Below are 27,027 nucleotides of genomic sequence, written 5' to 3' on the forward strand. Positions count from 1 at the left end.
AAAGGTTCTAGCTGCTCTTTTTATGGCATTGAAGTTTTTGATACATTCAAAGCATTATTGCATCAGAAAACGGATCATGCATCTTTTTGTTTTCAGACAAATTTTTAACCTGTATTCTGTCATTTCTAGCTACATTTCAAAGGTGCACCAAATCTACAATTTTATACTTTTTTTTAAGTCGCATGCTTTGCCTATATGCATGCGTAGATAATAAATATTAAATACAGGAAAGAAAATAAAAGAGGAAACCAAACTGAGGAACATTAGGAATATTTTGTGGCAGCTCTGTTAAGTCCTGCCAGGGAAAGAGCAGAAAAAGTTGAGGTAACAGTGGCCACACCACTCAGCTAAGAGTCATTTGAAATTCACGGAAGTTTTCAGAAATTCAAGTACACAAATACCAGCTTGAACTCTTCAGAAATGCCAAAGAAATAGTTCAACTTTTCTTCTTCTTTTTTTTTTTATTGTTAATCTATTAGCTGGCGCTCACACAGCTCCTTGTAAATCCTTTTTCTTACTCGTGGCATATCTTCCTGGGAGAACTGAAAAGGCTGGTCTAAGGCGAGGCACTTGCAGTACTGAGGAAAATAAAAAAGCTTAATTGAAACAGGAAAATTGACAAGAGAAATACAAAGGAAAAAAAGCCACAACGCTTTAAAATTACACTCTTACCTGGAGCACAAAAACCCCACAGTCACTGTCATTTTTCTGTTGTGGAATGCACTGAGGGAGGAAAAAAGACAACACATTAAAAGGACATATCTTTAGCCCTCCTTCAGTTTTCACTCAAAGTTCTATTTAAAATCCAAAATAAGATTTTGCAAGATTAGGGAGCTCTTTTTATTGCAACACTTACAGCTTGAGCTGCAATTACTTATTTTGGGTCCAGTCATGCCAGGGGAGGCAAACTCAGCACCTTGTTAGGATCATGCCTAGTATTTGAGAGTAGATATTTTATGACTAAAAACCGGATATAGGAGGGAGAGCTGTAATTTCAATGACCAATTCAGGATAACTTCCTCTCAATTACTTTAAATAAATATTTTAACATTACTGTCTACTTTACTCAGTTCAGACTTAAAGACATCAGCAAACTCACGCAAGCCTAAAGAAATGTTTCCCTAGGTATTTGTACTATAGAAGGTGGATCCCCATCTTCCCCACTGATCTTGAAGGAAGCAGTGGGCAATTTGTGGGTAGGCCAAGTGGACCTGCACACTGCATGTTTGCTGGCTAGAAACGATGTCTGTAAAGAGAGTGAATTCACCCCAAATGACAGCCTTTAATTTCCTGGCTTTGCCAGATCATCTCGCTCACACGCGCTCTCTCTCTCTCTCTTTTTTTTTTTTTTTTTTTTTTTTAATACTTGCAACTCACTAGCTCTCCAACTTTCATATTTCCTGTAAATCCACAGCATTGCCGAGGAAAAATGATACATTCCTAAAGCCAAAAATCTTCCATCTCACATAGGGCTACACAGAAATAAAGAAAAGAAGTACTTGTGGCACCTCAGAGACTAACAAATTTATTTGAGCATAAGCTTTCACTTATGTACTCCTTTTCTTTTTGCGAATACAGACTAATACAGCTGCTACTCTGAAACAGAAATAAAGGGGAGACGTATCTGGGATCCTCAGCATTGCACTAGAACCTAGAAATATCTCCTGTGAGTGGGGAGCCGCTGGGAGACTGTCTAATGTTCAATGACCTGTTTTATAGCCTCATCCATTACAGGACAGTTACACAAGTCACAAATTCCCTCGTTTGCACTTCACACAAGTTGTTTCCTCTTGTCACTGCCAGACATAGTTTATTTGTTAGCGAATATAGTGCTGGTGAAATGTGCCAGACTGACAGCCCTGGATACCAAAGCACTCTGTCTATGCACAGCATATAGACAAAGCCGTCTGTCTATCCCCAGCCGTACTTGTTTTTCACATACTGTCCCCTGCTGATGTGCTTCAACTTTTGGGAGCAGTCACCTCTAAAGAGAAGAAGAGCTTGCCTCTACTGAGCATTCAGTTACCTCTCTACCAACATGGGCACTGACTGTAGTGGCTTTGCAATGTGACTAACTTCTCCACCAGGGTCTGGGTGGAAGCCACCAGCTCACTTAGCAGGAGAGAGGGGCCTGGTGGGATCTGAACTAGCAACAAAGAGTCCATTAGCAAGCCCAAGTCTTCCAGCGTCTTCCTTTTCGTTCATTTAAAAATAAATATTTACTGCTTCTTTAAATAACGTGGATTTAAAAGTGAAGGTGGCACACCCAAGAGATTCAGCTTGCAGAAGATTCACACCAGGGTTTAGAGGGGCTGGCGCTTACCTTTGTAACAGCAGTTTGCCATCCCTGAAGAAACTCGGGATGATTCTTCTCTCTTGCTTCAGTCAGTAAATACTTTCGTATGTTCTTAAAAAGAAAAATCACAGCCTTACAGTTACACACAAATTAAAGGTTTCAGAGTAGCAGCCATGTTAGTCTGTATTTGCAAAAAGAAAAGGAGTACTTGTGGCACCTTAGAAACTAACAAATTTATTTGAGCATAAGCTTTCGTGAGCTACAGCTCACTTCATCGGATGCATTTGTTCCTCGATGTTCTTGTTAACTGCTGGAAATAGCCTACCTCGCTTGTCAAAATGAAAGGTTGTCACCCCTGCTGCTGGTGATGGCTCATCTTAAGTGATCACTCTCCTTACAGTGTGTATGATAAAACCCATTGTTTCATGTTCTCTGTGTGTGTATATAAATCTCCCCTCTTTATTTTCCACCAAATGCATCCGATGAAGTGAGCTGTAGCTCACGAAAGCTTATGCTCAAATAAATTTGTTAGTCTCTAAGGTGCCACAATTACTCCTTTTCTCTTTACACAAATTAAAGCCAAGGAGAAAGGCATGCGGGTACATTTAACCACGGTGAGTTTGGCCCTTGTGCTTAACCCAGCTCTAGTGGTTAAGGAGAGAACTAACTGGCTTCATTGAGCACCAGGCTGAAATTGGCCCCCCAGTTCATGCAGGGATACAGTGGAAACCCCACTTGGGGCAATTAAAAGTAGATTGGGCAAAGCGCAAGAAAACAAACTGTAGAGAAGAATTTTGTACTGGCGGAGAGATGCACTAGGTGGCCTAGCGTTGTCCAGTTCTAATTTATTTGATTGGCCGAGCTTGCGGGGCCCTTACACACAATTCAATGGCATTTCTCTCTTTGAAAGTCATGTGATAACTTTTGACTGCTGCATCTGATCAATTCCAAAGTTTCAGGGCAGGTTCTCGGCATCAATACATAGAAGCCTATTGATTTGGGGAAAATCCAAAAAGGGGGGAAGGGACGGGGGACAACATCCGGTTAGCAGAACCACAGCTTCAACCACCTCTGTAATTCTCTCTAAGTCAAAGAACTGGTTGTGGGCATAAATGAACACAGTCCAGCATAACAACCTCCCTCATTTTACCATGTCCCAATTAAGCTTAAAATGTTGACATCTTTCAAGAGAAAGAAAAGAAAAAGGAGAATAAAAATGGGGGGGAGGGCATGCGAATAGGGAGTCACATGAAACCCCTGCCAGGGGAGAATGGGGAATTGTGGCATGGCGAAGATTGCAAAAAGTCTCTGAAATAGAGGGGGACGGGAGGGTGCCCACAGGAAGCTTGTGAACAATGGAAAGGGAAGGATACAAGAAGGCCCTTGTGTCTGCAATGATCATGGCCTACAGAAGCAACGAAGTGTGGAACTCCCTAGCTCTGTAAACACCAGGGTGTGTTGACACTACACTGCTGCAGTTGTGCCGCTGTACTGTAGATGCTTCCTACATTGACAGAAGGGGTTTCCCCATTGACAGAGTTAATCTACCTCTCCAAGAGGTGGTAGCTTGGTCAATGGGGCCTACCTGTGTCTACAGTAGGGGTTAGGTCAACCTAACTACATTGCACAAGGAGCTGTATTTTTCATAGCCTTGACTGATGCAGCTAGGTCGATCTAATTTTTAGGAGTAGGTGAGGCCTCAGCTTTATCTTTGGCAGTTGCTGATGGGACATTTATTTTAATTCCGCTGTCCTTTCTATGAGCTCTCTGTACAATAATTGCTACTCTGCCTTAAGAGAAAAGAGGACATCTACATACACTTAAAAGCTGCAGCCTGCTGTATGAGCAAGCGATTAGGTCAGCTTTGCAAAACAGCCAGTAAAACGGGTCAGTCCAGGCCAAACTACTTGCCTACGCTTTATCATCATGACTGAAATATTATCAACCAACCAGACATTTAAGAAAAAAAATTTGCCGGTGCCCGCACTCCTCAAAAAAATAAAAAACAAAACAATCTTTGGCTCAAAAGATGTGCAAACGGCTATCTTAGTCCTCTTTGAACAATGGGTTTCTTACACTGGACTAGGCTTTAAGCATTTGTTTTTGTGGGAGTGCCACGGAAGAGAACACGAAACGGAATAGTTTGCTAGACACAGACTGGTTGTATGAATATGGCAATGGAAGACCTGGACTTTACAGCTAGGCCTGGTACAAGGTCGCTGTGACCTTGAACAAGGTCTGTGACTCAGGTTCCCCATCTGTCAAAGAAGTTAGTAACCCTCCTGCACCCTTGTAATCACTTTAAGAACCAGATGAAGGCAATAGAAGTGCCAAGTATTATTTTTAGTACATGCACAGAGATTCCATAAAGCATGATGCACCCAAAATCTAGACTTTATTGGTGAGGATGAAAATTTAATTCTTAAAGCAAGGATCCAAGCACTTTAAGCGTAACTATAATTCCTCTTACCTCTACACAAAATTTAAAATGAATGCCTTGGGAATCGTAAAATGAAATAATTCGGTTAGGGATGTTCACAGTAATGAGGGACCAGTGGACTTCCAGGTGAATAGGAATTAACAAGAGAGTCTTTTTGAACAAGTCCACCTGACAAACAAAATGATAAGCATTATCAAACAGGGTAATAGACCATGTATAAGTTAAATATGCTTCCCACAACTTTGTATTTATTTTAAAACAGAACATCTTTGCCCTCTCCTGACCCTGAAAGTTCTCTTCTAACTCCCTCCAAGAGCTCTTCACATTGCATTTCAGTCACGCGTGTGTCTTGCACTAGATGCAAGACATTGTTGCAGTACAAAAAGTGACTATGAACACTGTGGGGGTTCCACATTTAGTCTTCATCTGCAATTGCAACAAAGCCTGCTCAATTTATGTGTTAGAATGGAGGGTAGTGTGAGCACTCACTAACATTGCTAACACAACTGCAATCAAGCTAGGCCATTTATACATCTTTAATGACCTTTCTGCAGTGAGAACTCAGCTGATTCGTACTGACTCTGCAATGCCGATGGCGGTAAAAATGGGTCAGCAGATTAAGCAATCAGGACTCAAAGAAACCACAAAAACAGCAGGTCAAGGCACTTTTCTGACCCTTATTCATTGTAACATGGCACTTTGTTCTTGCCCAGTGAACTGCAGCCTGGACAATAAAGAGGCAGAGATACTTTCCAGGGCAAAGATTGTCTTCCTGTGTCTGTACAGCACCTAGAACATTCGGTGTGCTTCTATCGAGTCCAATAAGCAATATAAAACAGGGCATGACTCTTCACTGCAAAGGCAACGAAAGATGAGGCCAATATACTATGCAGTGCCTAGTACACCAGGGTCCTGTGCCATAACTAGGGCTCTGCCGTGCTTCAGTAATACCAAAAAAAACCCCAAAACTAGTCCACAAGCGAGGAATCAGAGGGCATATGGAGTGACAACAACAAAGTTTTGGGTAAGAGATGACGGCATCTTAATGTTGAGGACAAACAGTTCCTTAAGGAAGGTTTTATGTGCTTAGGTTATTTAATTCCTAGTGCTGTGAACTGCAATGGAAAGCAAAAGTGAATTTCCAGATTCCCATGCACTAGATTTTGGTTTATATGAAGAGCTATTACACACAAAGGAACATTCGGAAGGCACAGTGAACAACTCATCCTGCATCATTAATGTAGCACAGGCAATTACTGAATTATGGTATTTTGCCTGTCTGACGGCAGTACCTCGCTGCTGGGTAAACAAGGGAGAAAGACTAATACTACCTTAAAAATCACGTGAAATGGCAGGATCTAAACAACATGGCAAACTTTAGAACACTCCCATTATTTTAAGAGTAGATCAGTTTTTATTCTTTTGGAAGCAAGGCATTGGAACCGCTTTAGTCTTCAACTGCACTGTCCCCCTCAATCTTCTCTTTTGCTCCCCAAAAGCATGTGATATTGCTAGAATTTTGTTGTGTACACCAGAAATGCAGAAAAAATAGGACACTGGACTAAATGGACTGGTCAGATCCTGTAAGGCAATCCCCATGTATTTTTAAAAGCACTATGCTATTTGTACAAAGCATAGTGTCCATGCTATAATATGATGAGTGGGAGAGGGGCAGATTACATTTGTCATAAGGAAATAAAGTGTCCATATGAACATTAGTGGGTAACACACGATGCAAACAAGACGTCAGATTTTTGGCAGTGCTCAGCACCCAGCAGCTAATAGCAATAATGTATTTCGATTTGGAAATGCTACAGCAGTGCCTCACGTTCCTCTGTAGGCCAGGCAGCATATCCCATATTGCATCACAGTCTCCCCTCTTGTAATCTAGACAGGGAGCCCAGACTACAAAGGAGAACTGAGACATTAAGCAACCAAACCACAACTCCCATGAGGCCTTGCACCAACGTACGCAAACTGAAATATTTGGGTTTTCGGATGACGATTTGAAAATTTTTGCAGAAAGCAGACACTTTTCCTGAAAAATATTTAGTCAGAAACCCAATTTTCAATGTTATATGCCTATCAGTGCTTGAAAGTCTGTCCCTCTGCCTTTATATCTGTACTTTAATTGTAAGAGCTATTAGTTTCAGCATTTATAGAACAATCTTTTGTGACAGGCTATTGCTTTTATTCCAGAGGAAATTAAGTTTCCCCTCAGTGCAATGGTGCGGTAGGAAACAGGGATCTACTTTGGAAGGGACACAGAACTGTTTAGGGCCTGACTTTGTGAAAATATTTGTTAAAAAAAATCCTTAATGTTACTTTCATGTAATACAGTCCTGTCCCCATCTGAACACTCCCCTACAATGATGTGAGCATAATCAATAGTGCTGTAGAGCATGGGAACCAGAAAGTGACCAGTCTAGTATCACTTACCAAGCTTTTGCAAAATGTATAAAGTACACCACTGACAGTAGTGAAAAAGCAAATTAAAATTTAATACGTCCAGTTTTAATAAGCTCTAGTAAAAGATTTGGACCTAAACAGTATCCCTTTAAAGACCACTGGTATGTTAAAAAAAAAAAGTGGTCACATTTCACCAAGAGGGAGATAAACAGAAACTTGATAACTTTTCAATTCATTTATCAAAAGTACACTACAATTCCTATTTGAAATGGGCTTGCCTGATTTTTTTTTTGTTCAATACCTGGGTTAAAATGTGGCTCTACTGCACACAATCTCTAAAAATGCTTTGTGGGTTTCTTGTTTGTCATCCTTAAATTTCCGTACCCAACATGCAAGCATTTACAAATGGAGATTTATTTTTCTTTCAGCCAACAGTCCCGTACAAACCAACTTGCCTTCGAGAATCCAGGCTGAATTCTTTCCTTCTCATACATCATCACCAGCAAGAAGGGGTTTTGCCATCCAAACTGAGTTGTTAGCTACAACCCCTTTTTGCTAAACTCCAAATAATAATGAAACTTTAAAAAACCTTGCTGATGATGCTGAAGGAGGAATAGAATGCAGCTTTCCCACAGGCTTCTTGGCTGAGCAATACTGAGAGGAGTAACAAGCAGTAAAAACTTTCTTTTGTCACTTGGTACTAACAATTTCAAGTTAGCATTTCTCCCCTGCTTAAATTTTTAAGTCTCAGCATCCAGTGATCTATTCTACATAAATGATAAGCAACAAGACAGAATTAAATGGTACCTTTTTAGTCCATCGTTTTACACCATTATATCCTTTGGTTACCAGCTGTCTATGAAAAAAGCTGTTAAAAAAATGAACCTAGAAAGACAAATTAAAAAAAGAAACAAGGGTTAAAAGTGTGTGTAAATTCTTCCAGTAATGCCAAACATACCTTCTACAAAATTAAACATCTAATTGGCTAATAAACAAGAACTGAAAAAGCAAAACAGTAAAAGGGACAAGTAAGTCTATAGATGTTTTAGCAAAACTTAAATATTGCTGTTCTTTAGAATGAAGGTAAACTCTCTATTTCCCTAGAACATGTGATACAAAGCAGTTTATTTTTTGAACTTAGAATTCTTAAGCCTAAGACATGCAGCCGCAATATTTTGTTTAGGGAGAAGAGGCTAAAGAAGAGTTACAGATATTATTGTCCCGCATTGCAGGGATTAAAATCACTGGAGGATGGGGGAAATTATGTTTTCCCATCTTCCCGACATAACTTGCTGGAAACTCCTTCCATTTTCTGCTCTGTGACTCAGAACCAAATAATTTGATTGTCACAAGTTATAAAGTTTAAGACAACAAAACATGGACATCAATATTCAACCCTCTGGACAGTTACAGACTTCACAAAAATGCTTCTGAATTTGTCTTTTTCTGCGGTGTCGCATCTTTTGCAAGTAACTGCAACCTATTGTTGTCGATTTTTACAATTAAAACAATTCTTTAGCATTGGGTTAACACTTGTGTTAGCCTCTACAATTAAAGGAAGAGATTAATACAAAATGAAAAGCTATAAATCACATCTTATGCAGTTTTACAACATCTGCATTTAATAATCTTGCTAGTATTGAGATGGTAGAAGTTATTGCTTGAAAAAAGATGGATAGTTCAGCATTTGAAAATGCTGGATAAAACCTATTAGTTATGCCAACAGAAACTTCTAACTGCATTCTACAAAGTACTAGAACAAGATCTCCCATGAGGATTTAAATTATGCACTATAAAAAGTGGGCACAGGCAGAGAGATACAATCTCCAATACCACAGTTCTGGTTCATGCACTGAAAAGCAGAGAGAATACTAATGAGGAATCACTACCACCACCAATCAAAGCAGCAGTGCTCTACATTCTGAGCGAGAATATTAAAGGGTTGCTATACTCTGTGCAGCCAGCCAATCTAAAAATGGCATTGGGTGGTTTCTTTGTGGTCTCAATGATTCCATATTCAATTTGTTCAGCTTACAAGTAAACAGATGGTTCTTCTGTCAGTGCTACAACCAAACTCAATCCAGAATCTGAAAGTCAAGATGGGTTTCTTCTACCCTGAACGTCAACACCAACAATGAGACACTCTACAGCTGGAAAGGAGTTAAGAACACTGTTGTTGATGCACGAGCCAGAAGAGAATCCAGCTCACTTTTGTAATTTTTGTGGCTCTGTGAGCCTAAGAGGTATAAACATGTGCACCAGTAAAGTGAACAAAAGACTGATTAAAGGCAGCAGAACTAGTGAGTACAGAGGGGCTATTTTTAGACCATCACTTTGAATCACCATAATGGCATTTTAATCTGCGTTAGACCTCCCTCCCATTTGTCACATGTATCTATGGTCTTACGCCATCTTTCCCTTTCTACCCCGTAAGGGACACCTTTTCACAAAACAAAAATGCTCACCTTGTCAGGGACTGCATCCATTATGAGTTCACCATACATATTAATAATCTGCAAGAATTAGTAAAAATTATAATTTGCACAAAAATAACATTGTATTCCTGAAAATAAATCCAAGATCTGAGAGGGCATCTAAAAAAGTACACACCTTTTTTCTAACAAGAAGCTGACTAATTAGAGTAACATTCTATTATACTCTGATGCAGGTGTAGAGCTCTGGAATCAACAATGGGCTGCTAGAGCAGACATAATATAAGCAGATGCTTAAAGACTGCCTCAGTGTGAAATGCTGGTTTAATTCAATTCAAGTCTACTGAGGCACATTTGGAAGACTGCTATTCTCTTTTTTTTGGCTATGGGCCTTGCATTGCTGTTACTTTCTCCTCTTCTAGCTAAGTGGGAGGAAATACAATCTTTTCACACCTGCAACCACTGTCTTCTTGGAGAGGAAGTACAGTTTACTTCCATGAGGACAGGTCTGGAAGCCAGAAACTCAAGTTCTATATTACTTGGTCTGCCAATGAAAAGCCACTTGACCTCTCTGCCTTAGTTTCTCATCTGTGAAGAGAGGTTAACAGTGACCTACCTCACACAGGGGGTTATGAGGATTAGCTAATATTTTTTAACGTTTTGAAGAGGTAAACATAAGCATTATGCATCTCTAACCTGATCATTAAGCCAGTTCTGACCATCCAGTGTAGCCAGATCATCCATATCTAGCATGTGCTTATTATAGAAGACCCGGAAATTGCAAGTGGAAGATTTTGGATGCCTTGTCCGATACTTCATGATTTCCCTGCTGATAAAAGGCTTTCTGGAACAGAATTGAAAAGGTAGAGACATAGATAAAGATATTCCAGTTCATACCAAATGGAGCTGAAACTGACACCTGCTGGAACAATCTGGAATGCAAATTAGTGATTCAAGTAACTTTTCCTTTTACAAGTACTAGAATATATTAGCGCCACAAACCTATGGGAGAAATCTTCATTAAAGACTTCCTTTAATCTTGCCATGACATCTTTTTCACAGAGTGGAACTAAACTGCCATATTTCTTCATCACTTCATCTAGGAATCCTTTGAATACATCAGATAAATGAAAAAGCAAATGTAAAAAGTGAGTTCTCTAGTCCAACAAAACCAGATATTATAAATATTTAATAGCACAGTGTCCCACCCACCTGGTGGCAAGTTGCTGCATGCAGTTAATAGAATACACGAGTTAAAAAGCTCAGAAAGGCACCATTGAAGAGGGGGGAAGTGATCCCAGAACTGAAAGATCACTTAAAAGTCATCTACAGAAAAATGTTAAACACTGAGCCCAATTTTCATCATTTACGCAGAATTTCTACCCAGGTATCCCACTGGAGTTGCTCACAATTTACACTTGTGCAAGCAAGAGAAGAATCAGGCCCTTTTGCCTATTTCTATTAACATTTTACATATATTTTATTCAAACATTGTAAATTCAGGGTGCCATCAGTTCCTGCAAGAATTAAAGCCTTCATTAAAACTAAATTTCTAGCCCTTCAGTTACGAAGATAGCCTCCCACATACAGAAAGAGTCAATGCAGTACTGTCTGACAGCTACCATGCCTGCACTGCTGCTCACTGTTTTCTCAAACTGTAGTACAGTAAAAACATAACAGTCTGATCAATTTTTACTAACTACTCAGCAGTGAAACTCAAGAATCAAGTCAATTTCATCCTGCTGTTGCTTGGCAAAGCTCTAAGTAGCAGTGACAACAGCAAGTGGAGATATTCACTGGAAAGGACCAAAAGATTTGAGTCTAGCAGGAGAGTCTAGCAAACAGAGGTTTTCTGGCTGCTAAGAGAACCAGGAATAGAATGGTGGAGACATCACCCCATTCCAGCATCAGGAACCAGGGTAAGTAGGAGGGAAGAATCATGAGAGAGAAGACTGGAGTAACAGACCATCGACCAATGTTGCCAGTTCAGGAGGAAGACACCAAATTCTGAAGCGCCCTTCCAGCTGCCAGAGGGCTTTTTTGGAATCGAGGGAAACACTTCCAAACATATTGGAAGCCTGCTAATCAAATGCTTATAAGAAAGATGGAACCCCAGAAAAGGGACCAGGGACATCACCCCAATAGGAATTCCAGCATTGTTCCCTTTCCCAGGAGACAGGGGAAGAGGCAGATAGCTCGCTTCTCACCTGGACACAGCCCCAGTGCAATGGGTCCCTTTCTATTTTGCATTGGCCTTTTGGCTAGTCCTCTAATTATCTGGGGTCTGATCAAGTTTCAAAATAGCAAGTTTCCAAGTAGATGGATAGGGCAGGGCGGGGCACAGGAAGGCAGGAAAAGGAGAGACTGATGAGATAAGTTTTTAGAAAATAAAATCATGGTATTTTGAGAGATTCTGGGGGAGAAATAGGAGAAGAGATTGAAAACACAATAAGGAAGATACATAAAGACAGAGGGAGGGGGAAAGGCAGAGAGGAAAACAGACTGAAAATAATGTAGGAAGACGTACACCATAATGTATTACTGGAGAAAGGTGAAGTGAAGCCAAGAAAGGAAAGAATTTATATTAAACGAAAGTAAGAAGAAACATGAACCACACTAAAAAAAAAAGTACTGAAGTTCATTGTGGACTGTCCTTAATTGTAACTTTGTCAAACACTAACAGCACAGCTTGTATTCCTTTAAGTTGTAAAGGGCTGTGATAACAAAAGTGGTTTTCACCCTGGCTAGGAAATACTGTCTTTAGGTTAGACGGTGTTTGAGAATTATTAAGCTATACATATGTTCTTGTGCTTCAGGGACAGGACTGAGGAGTCCTTAGTTCTGTTCCTGGCTCTGGCCGACTTCTGATCTCACTCATGCTGGTGTAAAGCAATGGTAACTCAAAGAGGAAAACAATCCCAAGTGCAAAACTGGCACAAAGTTGCAACCTCTCTGTGCCAGCTTCCTCATCTGTAAACAAAGATGCAACCACACTGGGTGTGTGTGAGGAGGCTGAAGTTCTTTACTGCTTGAAAAGAACTTTGAGATCCTCAGACAGCACTACAGACCCGACAAACGTTACTTTTCGCAACACCTTTGCGCAATAGGGCAAGATTTAGATTAATATAAATCCTGGAGAGAGAGTAAAAGGGCAAACAAAACCACAAAAATCAAAGGGGTTGTGAATTAAGACACTGCCCCCATCTCTATCTTCCCTCAGTCTAAACTACCATCACATTGATCTTAGGCCCTCATGTGATACCCCAAGGCTCAAAGAGAACAAATGTGCACTTATTACACCTTCCGTCTGAGGTCTTAAGATTTCTACAAACATTGTTAGTCTAGCTAGGAATGACTGTCCAGAGCCACATTGATTGGCTGACTGGCCCTTTTTTGATGTCATGCATGTACCAACACAGCTACGACCTCTTTATTGGAAAAGAAACTCCTTCACCCATTCTCTTAAATGGATCGGGGAGAACTCTATGGAGGGGGAGACAACATAAGGGACCTGGACACCTAAGAAGCAGCCTGATGGACCCTCCTATCAAAATACCATCTCTGCAGCACTTAGTGGTCCCTGCAGGCACTTGTAACCCATTGAATATCCAAACTCAATTGGGAATTTCATATGCCAAAATTTGTGTTTTGCCAAAGCAGGACTTGGTCCCCAGTTAATAACAAAGTACATTCAAAGTGGATACTGGGTCAAACTGTTTATGAAAGCACAGCTGGGTTTCTTGAGAATGGAAAGAGGAGCCCAAAAACTCTCGAGAAAAAGAAAGAAAAAAAAAGTGGAAAGTGAAAGTGTTTTTATTTTCCTATTTTAAGAGATTTCATATAATGCCATACCTATCCCCCAAAATTATTTTTAAACTTTAAGAAAATTAAATATGAATGAACCTGAGTATTGGCAATCAATATTGCCAAGTTGTAAATCAGTAAGTTAATGGTGTACTTCTTACTTGGAAGAAGGCACTCACCTTCTATCTTTCTGCCTCACAACATACCTGAATACCATCCCCAATAGAGTGCTAATTCACATCCAGCTGGTGCTTACTGCTGTAACGAATTAAGCTTCAAAATATCCCTGAGAGGTAGAATTATACCAATTTTTTCTAAAGCAGAAATTGAGGCCCACTGTTTAAGGGACATGCCCAGGACCATTTAAGCAGTGCTAAAATAAGTGAACAAAAGCCAGGTCACCTGATTTTGCCTCCACTTTAGCCGCAAAGCCTCCTCCCCCATCTAGAACATCAAGGATGGAATTTAGTTGAGCCCTATTTAGATACTTTGGCCATGTATACACCACAGGAATTACAGTGGGACAGCTACGGTGATGCAGCTATGTCAATTCAGCCCTCTAGTGTAGACACAGCCTACAGCAATGGATGGAGTTTTTCCGTTGCTGTAGAACACCACTTCTCCAAGCAGCAGCAGGTGGATCAACAAAAGCATTCTTCCATCAACCTGTGTCTACACCAAGGGTTAGGTCAGGATAGCTACAACACTCAAGGATATGGATTTCACACACCTCCGAGTTCTGCAGCTATGTTTGCCTAAATTTTAAGCATAGACCAGGTGCTAATTTTGCTTCCGAGTGACTGAAATGCTATTAGCCAGTTGACACACCCAAGTTCAGGGTTCTGAATTTCTCTGCATGATCTGAAGGAGAGAGAAGCTGGACGCCAGTCTGTTCCTCATTTCCCTCTGGCTTGCTTTTCATAGAGAACTGAAAGTAAAGGAACAGTGCATATATGTATGAGCAAATCACTCTGTCTCAATAGGGTTTAAAGAAATTTTTGTTCAATCTAGCTTCTCTCCCCCTTCACATTATGTTTCGGAGGATCAACCATAAAAGGCTTCCCAATAGCTTCTCCAGACAGGGAAAGTGGAGAATTGGGGCAAAATCTGTCAAATTTAGTAGCAATCCTTTAACACTCCTTGTCAAAGGGAACATATCACAGGCTGTATAATCCACTGAAAATATGCTGTTCTAATAAAAACCAACCGACCCAGTTATTGCAGTGTTGCTGGAGTCTGTACCAGTACCTTAATGGTACAGTACAAAAAGGGAGTGCTAATTCTTACTACATTGTTATATATATCTCCTGACATCAGAGAAGGTTGTATATACAAACACACTTCAAACAAGTATTTGTACCATGCTCCACATTAAAAGGAACTCCATCAGGCAGCGTTGGTTCATCATGTATTATAAATGTAGTATGAATATGAGTGTTCGGGTTTTGTTGTTTTTTTTTTAAGTTTCAACTACAACCAATTTTGTTTGGATTTAGAATTTTCCCTATAATTGTTTATTACTTCCCTATTCAAACATTTAGGGTATGAAAACCCAAAAGTGAAATCGACTGGTTTAGTCTCCTGTTTAAAGTTAAATGAAGTGCAGAAATTACACAGGCAGTAAGCCTAGGGAAAAGCAAATTAGATCACTAAATTACCAGTAATACGTGAGATTACCTGATTTTTATTTTTTTAAAGCATTTTAACCCTATACTGTCCCTTTATAACCTCAAGGTAAAAATATTTTCTAAATTTAAAATGTTGATCCATATTTTTCACAAGTAGCCCAATTTGATTCTATTCTATAAAACGAAGTAGAAAGATGTACCATTCAATAATTGCTGAAAAATAAAAAAAGTGTGTCAATTAAGCATTATACCCATACTTCAGAAGGTACCATTCTAAAGTTAGCATAAGCAAGCCTGCCAAGTGAGGAAAGTATTGCCCCATTTCCCTTACAATCCTCCTCCTCACAGCCTCTCATCTCAGTCAGAGCATTAAGCTTCACGCTTTTTGTAATTCATGGTGTGTAATCACTTTACTAAAGGAATTAAAGTGGTAAGGAAACTTCAAATAGTCCCAACTTCATATGCTATGCCCAGCTATTCTCAAGAATGACTAGCTTTATAATGTGTGAAGAGTATACCACAAATCCATGTTGATAACTGCTCATCAGCCACGCGAGAAACTTTCTGACTGTTCCTTCTGCCTCCCTTTCGAGTTCCTGATTTTAGTCCTGTGCTTTCTGCTGAAGGCTCCTCTAGGGGGCTTTTACAGTAAGGGTGATCTAGTAACTTTGCACTAAAAATGTCCAGATTAATGGAGCCTTCAATTTCCATCTGGGAAGAGCTGTCTTCATTTTGTGCCAGCTCCACTGAAAAAGGTCCATTTGCAAGGTTATTGTTCATATTTGAATCCCCCTTGCAGGATTCCAACAATGTCATTTCATCAACACACATAACCTGATTAGATTCTGCATCTTCTTGACCTGAAATTGCAATTTCTCTCTCCGTTACTGAGAGGAAAAGATCCTCATGGCAACTGTCCACTGCAGGAGCCTCATTTGTTTCCGTCCCATGCAAGGTCTCTGTACCCAAAGGAGCTGTTTTGTGCAGCTCTGGTTGGCAGATTTTAACACTGCCATCTCTGGATGCAGGTTCCTCAGTATGTAGCTCATCACATTGTAATGCATCCTGTGTAAGGCAGATGTCAGATGCAGGTGTTTTATTCTCCTCAGCTACAGGTCCTGGTGTATTATTGTTCATATCTGATGAGCTGTACAGGTTCCAAAAGGAGTTATTTTTAGATTTCCAGCAGGAAAACCAGTTACAAATTCCACCTTCAAAATCTCCTTGAAGATTCTCTTGACAGTCCCTGGTAACTTTCTCCACCCAGCTTGGCTTGATTTTACTTGATTTGCAGGTTTTGCCTCTTGCTCTAAGTTTTGGGAATTTTATGATTCTATCCCGAAACCTAATCATAGAAAGTTTCTTATGCATCATAAATACAGGTATCTTTTTTACAGTATATTGGTTAAATTTGGACCTCTTTTTAGTAGTCAAGGGGCCACAAGTTCCATTCTGCTCTAGCCCTCTGCAACACCTTCTTTTACAATTGTTTAAGACTACTAAAACTGCATTGTCTTCATCATTATTGCATTCCTCTCCACTAGGTGTGGAACCATCCTTCTTTACAGGTAAGATGGCATCGCACAGCCCACCACAAAAGGCACTGTGGTCATTGCCATGCATGCAGCCGAGACTAGCTTCTTCTTGTAATCCAGTGACTCTGTTCAAGAGATCTTCACCCTGAAAGGATTCATTGTCCAACTTCTCTATTGCCTGTGCACACAGGCTTCCAGTTTTGCCATCAGGAAAGGGCTTTTTTGCCCTTCTGGATGTTTTTGTAGAAAAGGTGCTGTGTTCAGCAGTTGGTTTTTGATGGTTTTTTGCATTTAGAAGCACTTCAGGAACCCACTCACTCTGGAGTCTGAGTGCCTTCCTTCTGCACTGAAGAGATCGGTACGCTTTGTTCCGGTTTAGGCTCACAACTGATTGAGCACTTTGTCTTTTTCTCTTAGCTAGGAAAAAATGCTTCTTTTGGAAGCAGTATTTCCTGAGCCCCCAAAATCCAGTGGTCCATCTTCTAGAAAGGAACAGCAATCGACTTCTTTTCCAATTTAAATTTCTTCTATGTTCTTTCATTTTTCTGCTGCATTATGATCTCGAAGGGCAGCTGTAAGAATAAGGAACACAACGTTACGTTTCAGATAACTATGAATTCAAAGCCATGAAAACACAATTCACATTCCTCCGGGAGCGTGCCTGTCTAAAATTCCAAGAGTTTCTCAAATCCCCACATTGCATTAGAAGGTCAAGCATAATGGTTGCAACAGCTTTCTGACCAATGTGTTACATGTCTCCCCTCCCAGTTCTATTATTCAGCTGCTCCCCTTAGTTAGAGCAAAGAGAAGGTAACCTCTTACTCAGATCACTCTCTCCTAATCTTAATTTTGACCCAATTTGGGTTAGTGAATCTCTCAACTGCCCCACCTATAAAGCATAGATAATATTTACTTTCCATCTTAGGAGTTTTAAAACACAGGCTTAAGTCTAAAAGTAGGCCACCAAGATGCATTACTAACAGATTCCACCAGGGACACAATGAAGCCAGATTATTGCATAATAAACCTTAAGTATTGGGGAGCCATCCTCTGGAGAGTCAATTCAACAGAAACTCTTCCATGAAAAAGGAACTAAAATGTTCATATTCCAGGCAAGGAGCTCTCTTTCTTCACTATAAATGACGTTTCACTATAGCCAAGTCCACTGTAAAATGGTTCCTCTGTATTTAAAGGGCAATGCTATAAACTGCCACAACCAAAATTAACCCTTATGCTAACAAAATAGTACCAGATCAAGACACTGACTGATCCTTCGAAACAAATCCCTTTCCCCTCTGAAGCGACCTGCATCTTAGACGGCCAAATATAAATAGTTAAAACAGGGAGGATGCGCGTTTAGCCAGACTGTTAAATAATTCAAAAGTTAAGGGCCACATAATACTATGAAATCACCCACATTATGTTCTCTACCTTAGGCATAGTTAGTGTGGGGGAGACTGATAGCTCAGTGGTTTGAGCATTGGCCTGCTAAACCCAGGGTTGAGAGTTCAATCATTGAGGAGGCCATTTAGGGATCTGGGGCAAAAATTGGGGATTGGTCCTGCTTTGAGCAGGGGGTGGACTAGATGACCTCCTGAGGTCCCTTCCAACCCTGATATTCTATGATTCTATGAGTGGTCTAACTAGTCACGTCAAATATATGTACAGCCTGGAGAAGTAAATGTTATTTCAAGAACCTCCTGGGGAGTAGAGTCCACCTCTGACAGACGTGAATGGAATATGCAGAAGAAGGTTCACGTTTGGCAACAGTCATTTTTCTGCCAGGCTCGATTAAAAGAATAGCAGAATATTTGAACAAGCAACAGAGCAGGACAGCACCAATGGAAAAAAAATGGATGATTGCTAAGGTGTCACTGCAGTTCTCAGTTTGCTTTATGCAACTTGTCCCAGGGCCTGCCAGGAACACTGTACATTACAAGTGGGGCTGGGCTTCCTTTCCTAAAATTTTTAGGAGATGACACCAAGCATGCTCAGAAGCCATTTGTCACCCACTTATCACTTGTTTTCCCCCTCTTCACCAACTGAAAGATCTGCTTCTCAATAAGGATGATTACTACAAAATTTGGATTTTATCCACAGCAGTATGAAGAGCAATGGTGACACCAAAGGATCTTCCTTCCGCAAGTTTAAAAACAAGGGAGCGTGGTGTCTAAACTGAGATCAAGCATGGAAATGTCAGCCTTAAAGGAGAATTTCAGTTATGAACATGTGGAAACAAACGTTGACAATGGAGTTCTGACAGAACCCTGACTATAGCGTTCACTGTTGAAAAATCTATTAGAGTGAACAATCAGAAAGACGGGTATTATTTTGTTGGGATAGAAATGCAATCAGAGGGTAAAGAATGTAAAGGTTAGTACTACTACTCCCACTGTATCATGAAAGGTCAGCTGTTGACTTGCAGAGAGTTGTGAATCATGCAGTAATAGACTGGGATACACACTGGTAAAAACCAGCACAGTGAGCAAGTAGTCTATTTTTTGTCAGCCTTATTAATAAGGCAGTCATTACTGTTCTAAATGGGATACAACAGCAGCAACTCCTACAAGGGTGCTTGCTATCCTGGCTTTCACCTACCTCTCTTTAGGCTAGGTCCTTCATAAGAGTATATCTTACCTGCAGATTAGCCTGGGTGTTCAGCACTCAGGTAAACATAGCCCATGTTACTATGTCCATACTGGTGCTATAGTCACCAGTGTGAGGCACTAGGACTTCTGAAGGAATACCCCACGGCTCTTTGCACTTCACCACTATGAAGTATTTTGCAATGCACTGTAGACAACGTGTGTGTGTGTGTGCTGGATGGCATCTCTGTTCAAGTATGCAGAAGTGCAGTAGAAATGTAGCAGACCACATGAAATGTGGGGTTCAAATGCTGATTCCATGTATACAAACTGGAAGGTGACTTCCAGTACAGAAGAAAAGAGTAGGCAGAGGGCAAGAAAATACAGCCCATGGGGAACTGCAAGAAGGCATTGGAGGACGATTAGAACCTCTGTTGATTAGCCTGTATCCCATGTGGGTAGGTTACCAACCCCAATTAAAATGGAAACCAGGCTCAAGTCTATATACTTCCAGGCTCGGCCAGACCAGCCAGTCCATGTTCAAGCAGATAAAACCCAATTTAAAAATATATATACTTAAATATTTTCTTCTTTTTTAAAATAAATGTATTTACAATTTAAACTTGAAATTATGACTGCCTATATTAAGGCCTAAACTTATTATAATTAAAATAATTTAAATTAAATTTAAAAAGTATTAAAGCACTACAAGTTTGCTGCTGAAGTTTTAAAGAAAGACCAATACTCTGGAAGAAGTCACTGGCTAAGCACCTGGAACTAGAGTTTGCTGGAGTGCTAAATCTACTTTACACAGCAGTAGCCTCTTCTGCCAGTAAGAGAGAATATTTTCTTCAGTTATTCAATACATTCAATTCAGTGATTAATTTATTCAAAGTTAAGAAACCAAGTGGGAGTTGAAAGGGCAGAAGGGCTTGTTTTCCCTCTTCCAGACTATGAATAAAAATGAGGTACGGGGGATGAGAAATACCAGTTTTGAAATCTTGAAGGACATGGTGATCAGAAACAATCAGTTTAATTCACTAATTACAGTTAATATTCCTATGTTTGATAAATCAGTTTTAAATGCAAAACATGTTTTCGATAAAGTTTATCTGAATAAAAATTTAAAATGCTGTATTTGTGCATTTCATTGAATTCCAATTTCACTCCAAATGTAGCTTGACTTAAATCAAATAAAAAATTAATCTAGTAAATAAATGTGTAATTCGCCATTTTCTAACATTTTATCAAAAAGAGAGAAAACAGGAATATGAATACACGTTTACATTTATGTAAGCAATTATAGAGCCTGAACGTATCCTCCTGGTTAACAAAAAATACAAAGTTTAGTGTAAAAGGCCATAGTTAGTTGCAAATGAACATGTTGTAATGGTTACCAACTAATGATAATCAACCTTTCTTTGGGAAAGTAACTAAAAAGTACAAATGCAAGACAAGATTAAAATTGCTGATTTAAATTCAGTCCACCTGCCCGAGTTTGAAGCACCACCAAACCCAGATCACAGTATCGTGTGTGTGGATGGCAGCAACAATAGGGGATTGGCTAGCTGCAATGAAGACATACCCTAACTGGAGTCTGAGGCTGTATACACTACCACGGTAAGTCGACCTCAGTTGCGCAACTCCAGATACATGAATAATGTAGCTAGAGTCAACATAGTTTAGGTTGACTTACCGCGGTGTTTACACCGTGCTGGGTCAACAGGGGACACTCTCCCGTCAACTTACCTTACTCTTCTCATTCGGGGTGACTGGAGAGCGATCTGTGGTTGATTTAGCAGTTCTTCACTAGACCAGCTAAATCGATCCCCGGTACATCAATCGCCAGAGCATCAATCCAGCCGTAGTGTAGACATAGCCTGAGGCTTCAAAGATCCTTTTTGGAAAACCACAAGAGGAGCTGACTGGGCCTTTCAAGTAGCAGCAGCAGCACTCCTGAACTTTCTCAGGCAACAAAAACAGAACTAGCAAGCTGCACGATAGTGATTCAATGCAAAGCCAGCCCACAACGTCCTTCACTTCACTCTGGTTCAATGGCTCCTAACTCACTGCCCTTTTTGTCTTTGCAGTTTTCCTTTAACTGCAATGGAACTTTCCAGAACCTTCCTTCAGATCCCTGTAACATCACTTACTGGCAATCTCAGACACTCAGATACCACGATGAGCACAGAAGAGCCTGAGCATTGCAGCCTGAGCCATAGAAGTGTCAGTATAAACAACTTCATGAACATACCTTCCAATATTTTTTTTAAGAACAGCTCTCATGCACAATCGCATTTGGAGTTACTGGTTCACCTCTAAACCTTGCTATGTTCTAATATTGTGTCTGACACTAGTCTTTCTCCACATAGATGCACCTTCACCAGCGGAAACACTAGCATTGTCAGGACTCTGGATTGCTGCTGGCTTTTTAACCTCCAGCATGCAGAGAGAACTGTGGCTAAAAATGCGTGCAGCTACCATTGTCTTCTCCACACTAAACTGAATTAGTGATAGCAACAGAGGGAAATTTCTAGAAAAAAAGACCTAGTGAAAATAAGATCTAACCGGAAAAAAAAAAAAAAAAAAAAACAACACACACAAGGCTAACTTGAATTGTTCTCAGAGCAGAAGTCTCACAAAGCTGAAATGAAATTTGCAATATTGTTGCACAATTATGTCACTAACTGTTGGACACTAATCCCAATGTTAAAAATGGGACAAAAGGGACAAAGTTATACACTTCTGTACAAAAAAGTTGACTTACTGTTGTTATAATACTTCATATTACTACCAAGATTAATGATAATTTCCCTATATTTCAGTTCAGGCATTTGGCACACACAACACACAGTCGATTTCACTATTTCCCATGCTTTGCTAGTCAGTTTCTTCTGTTTGCCTGAGTCATTCACACAATGGGGAGAGGAAGACATTTTTTTAAAATACGAAAAAGTCTATCTCCCCCCCACCCCCCGGTGTGGATTTCAAGATGGTGCCCCTTTAAGAAAAAGCCTTCCAGGGATTGGTTAAGTATTATTTTAAACAGGCTGAAAATTTTCCTCTTTTCATCATTATTAGTAGACCTGAAAGCTGCAAAACAATATTCTATATGAAAACTTTTAAATTGAAAAATACTAGAGTAGAGGTTTGCTACATTTAATTTTTTCAGTGCTGCAAGAACCATCACTGGTTTTGCGTGCAAAATATTTGGGGTAATAGCTAAAAAAGTGCACTAATGATAGCAGAGAAACTGCACTGTGCAATGTATTTCTCAGTAGAGTTGTACATGTGCCTTAAAATAAAAGTGCTCACCACTTTGCCACTACCAATAATAATGTTACATTAAAACAGTTACATGGAATCAACATTAAGAATTTGGGCTTAAAAATCAAAAAAACTTCTAAGATACACCTGACACTACGTCCTTAAATCCAACGCAATACACGGCATACACTGTCTAGGATCACTCGCTGCCAGGTCATGTTTTCTTAGCTGCAGTAAGCAGGCACAGCAGGATGATGACAGCATACAGTTTGCCTCATCTCTGAGAATACTCCCACTCTTTTGGGATGTTAAACTCTACTTTATTTTATTTACATTGCACGGAAACAATATTACTTAGGTCCAATTTTGCCTCAGATGTGCATAGGTAGTACTTTCACCAAATTAATAATTATATTCAAGTACAGAAACTCATTTTAACACCAACGGACAAATTCTGCACAGGTGCAACAATTTTTAACCCCAACAGGTCCTTTTACTTTGTTAGTGAACATAGTTCGTGCATACATATGCCATCCCAGCTACATTTTAGTCAACACATGACATTCATTATTGGAGCAAAATAAACTAGCTATGTCACCATCCTCCGTGAAATTAAGTACTGGAAAACGTACATCACATTTGAATCCTTAACTGTGAATATTCTTCCTTTTTCTGTTCAGTCACTAGCTTGCGACACTGTAAAGATTGACAGGTTTCAGAGTAGCAGCCGTGTTAGTCTGAATTTGCAAAAAGAAAAGGAGGACTTGTGGCACTTTAGAGACTAACAAATTTATTTGAGCATAAGCTTTCGTGAGCTCTATAGCTATAGAGCTCACGAAAGCTTATGCTCAAATAAATTTTAGTCTCTAAAGTGCCACAAGTCCTCCTTTTCTTTTTGTAAAGATTATGTGCATTTCTGGAAGTTATTAGAAAACTTTCACAGATACCTTAATATGAACAAAAGACCACACAATGAAAAGTTTAAAAAAAACCCATCTAAATGATTGAAATATGGAAACAGAAAAGTTTAATTTATACATACAATGAAAATGGGGGATAATCACATATAACTGCATTAGCAGCTACTGACGTTTAGCTCAAATTTGATGTAATTCCATTTGTATAGATTAAAATTTACAGTACTGGATACAGTATCTCTTCACTTCCTGTTCTAAACCTTTGTGCAGTGTTTATGTACACCATTGAACAACTGCTGAGTTTCATCGCATAGTGAAGTAACCCTCCAGTGATGAAGTAACACTTAGAGAGCATGCTTTGGGATGAAAGACACTATACACATACAAGATATTACAAACAGTGACTTGCAAAGTCCAATAGTACCAAGTATGTATATCAACATAAAAAATAAATTATGAAAATTATTGCCAATAAAGGGATGGTGTCAGACATGTTTAGCCCAAAAATTAGGTTTTGTACAAATAAGGTCTTTAGTAGAAATGTTTTAATGCCATTTTAAAATGTTTAGACTTGCAATTTTTTGGTTGGTTTTATAATCACATGAAACAAACTCTGCCAACACCATCCCAGTCACTATATCAAAGCAGGAACGTGCAACTGACAAAGCTATAGTGAAATTTGTCTATTTTCATTGTCCTAGCAGAGTAAAGAGCAGAGGAACTAGACATCTAAATGCACAGTTTCTGCATTTATCATGGATTGAGGGGCCTCCCTGATGTTTTCTCAGAATTTAAGCTTTCATTAAAAAAGTAAGAGCCTACTTTCAAAGCTGTTAAGCACCTACAGCTTCCACTGATTTCAAGTTGCCTGTCCTTAGCATTTTTTAGAAAGTTTTCCTGTCTTCTGAAGCATGCAGAGAATGAAAGAGTAGTTCCAAAAGGTGCAAGCTTCCCTACTCATGTTCATGGTGTTAACTCTCAAGAGAGTTGAGAAATTAAATGCCATCAAAACCGATTGAAACGTCCAGCTCACACACAACAACGTGATTGTAAGATCCATCCATTTGAAGATGCTTGGTTGGAACAGGTGTCCATGTATCCAATTTGTGTTTTTATCCCTCCGCCACACAGGGCTCTCTGTTCAGCTTCACTCTGCCTTGCAACTTAGGTCCCCAGTGACTGTGCTGAGCACCAGCTGTCAGCCTCTGAACTGTATCATGTGCTGGCATAACCCCATAGGGCAGAAGGGCTCTTCCATTGCTGTAGGAATTCCACCTCCCCAGGCAACAGTAGCTAGGTCAAAGGAAGCATACTTCCATTGACCTAGCTATGTCTACGCTGGGGGTTAGATCGGCATAGCTACGATGCTAAGGAGCTTGGATTTTTCCGATTCCTGAACACCATATCTGTGTTGATCTGAAAGTAGAGCCCAGGCCTTACGAACTGGTGGTCCAAGGCAGATGAACCTTTAGTTTATTGAGGGAGAAGCCATGCTAGAAATCTCCTCAAGAGAAGACTGAAAGGCCAGGAAGGGGGTTTGACAGCACAGTATGGTTTAGCACTTCCTACAAGGAAAAATTATTCCAAAGTCTTCCTCTGCTTCTGAAGTTACCAAATCATCCCAAGCACTATAACAATTTCCAGTCACCAAAATTCTTCTTTACTTCTGCACATCTAAAAATCCTTGCACTCCAAGAAAAAGCTCATTTGACCCTACACTATCCAAGACTACTTGGCCTAGCATCTCAGATGGGTACTCATGGTGACCAGCCCCTCTCGCTGCCGCAGCTACAATCAATTTTTAGTGCACCAGATTGAAGTGTGCACATTTCCTTAGTGTGAGAGAGACTGGAACAGGGAGTAGGACCCAGCTGACAGCTGCAAACAACTGGACTCCTGTAGTAAAGTTCGCAAGGTTGCTCTGATTGGTCCAGGAGCACCTGTTCACTTTGACACCTTACATTTGAGTGACTCCTTGGATTTTACACTGACATTTAATAGCAAAAAAAGGAATAAGCCAAAACAGAGATGCAAACTAAACAAAGTATCTCAATCCAGGCAAGGCTTCAGTGTTTTTGGCAAAATTCCCCAATGAAATCACATTGCTTTTTTGGGAAGTCTATACCAATGTCTCCGAAATTCCCCTGCATGTTTTCCATGACCCTGACAAATATAGCAAAAAGCAAACACTGTAAATAATTACAGGTTTCAGAGTAGCAGCCGTGTTAGTCTGTATTCGCAAAAAGAAAAGGAGTACTTGTGGCACCTTAGAGACTAACAAATTTATTAGAGCATAAGCTTTCGTGAGCTACAGCTCACTTCATCGGATCGCATTTGCAAATGCATCCGATGAAGTGAGCTGTAGCTCACGAAAGCTTATGCTCTAATAAATTTGTTAGTCTCTAAGGTGCCACAAGTACTCCTTTTCTTTTTGTAAATAATTAGAAATCTTTACAGTTCTTTCAGTTATAATAATTTAAATCACTAGTAACCTAAGCATCATAAAGACAATGTAGATTTTAAATGTGAATTTTAACCAATAAAAATCCTTTTAATCTGTGTGCTCAGACTAGTCAGATTTTCCTTGGAAATTGGGAGAGAGAGAATTTTGGGCACATCTCCTCCCAGGCTCCTCAATGGATGTCATAGAAAGTGTTTCAAGAAAACATAGAACCCAAGACACATGGAATAACTGTACCTCCTCCAATAACTCAAACCACTCTCTGGGGAGATGGCAAGAAGCTCTGTCCCCGTACTGCGGGGTCCTTCCCTCTACCACAGCAAACCCAGGGCCTCAGCTTCCCACTAGTACCCACATGCCCTCCCAGCAACCAGTTACCACCCTCACACCCAAAATGGGGGCAGGGGTCACTCTGCCCATACCCAACCAACCCTGGACCCCGAGCAAGCAGACCCCTTACACACCCCAGCCCCAACCAGGGCCCCACCACCACCACGCCGGCCCCCTGGCACACCCCAGCCCCAACCGGGCCCCCCACCACCACCACGCCGGCCCCCTGGCACACCCCAGCCCCAACCGGGCCCCCCCCACCACCACGCCGGCCCCCTGGCACACCCCAGCCCCAACCGGGCCCCCCACCACCACCACGCCGGCCCCCTGGCACACCCCAGCCCCAACCGGGCCCCCCCCACCACCACGCCGGCCCCCTGGCACACCCCAGCCCCAACCGGGCCCCCCCCACCACCACGCCGGCCCCCTGGCACACCCCAGCCCCAACCGGGCCCCCCCCACCACCACGCCGGCCCCCTGGCACACCCCAGCCCCAACCGGGCCCCCCCCCACCACCACGCCGGCCCCCTGGCACACCCCAGCCCCTACCAGCCCACCCACCCACACACGCTGACCTCCCCGCCCCCACACTCTGGACCCCCCCTTCCGCCCCGCAAACTCTACCCGCCCCCGGCCCCAAACCGGCCTCTCCTGGCCCAAGCGGCCGCCAGGCGGGCGGGAGCCGACCGCGGCTCGTACCTCTGTCCCTCGTTGTCGTCCAGCGCATCCCGGCCGCAGCAAAGCGCCCCCAGCTCCGCCTCCCGCCAGCCGCTGAGCAGCGCCTCACGTGGGCAAGTCCCTGCGCACTGCGCCGGCGCACACTGACGACCTCACTCTCCCGCGACAGGCCGCGAAGGGCGGGAGGGAGAAGCGCTGAGAGAGCACGACGCGCAGTTCAGCGAGTGCGCATGTGCCCGAAGGGG

General features: G+C 41.1%; 1 protein-coding gene across 5 annotated transcripts; it reads right to left on the minus strand.

Moving 5' to 3' along the window:
- LOC119861368 (sentrin-specific protease 5-like) lies at window positions 1-27,027 on the minus strand. 5 transcript variants are annotated; one of them, XM_038416434.2, is made up of 10 exons: window positions 26,804-27,025; window positions 15,528-17,116; window positions 10,580-10,685; window positions 10,274-10,421; window positions 9,611-9,658; window positions 7,953-8,030; window positions 4,767-4,904; window positions 2,324-2,407; window positions 673-723; window positions 1-578 (listed from the first exon to the last, which is right to left on the minus strand). In XM_038416434.2, exons 2-10 carry the CDS (start codon window positions 17,083-17,085, stop codon window positions 468-470), a joined length of 2,322 nt encoding a protein of 773 aa, XP_038272362.1. In that variant the 5' UTR covers window positions 17,086-17,116; window positions 26,804-27,025; the 3' UTR covers window positions 1-467. The 5 variants fall into 5 exon arrangements, with proteins under 5 accessions (XP_038272362.1, XP_043348016.1, XP_043348018.1 ...); XM_043492081.1 differs by lacking the exon at window positions 26,804-27,025 and adding an exon at window positions 20,879-21,016; XM_043492083.1 differs by lacking the exon at window positions 26,804-27,025 and adding an exon at window positions 14,210-14,309 and having other exon boundaries at window positions 15,528-15,700.

Source organism: Dermochelys coriacea, chromosome 9 (assembly GCF_009764565.3).
Source record: "Dermochelys coriacea isolate rDerCor1 chromosome 9, rDerCor1.pri.v4, whole genome shotgun sequence".
NCBI classification, from domain to species: Eukaryota; Metazoa; Chordata; order Testudines; family Dermochelyidae; genus Dermochelys; species Dermochelys coriacea.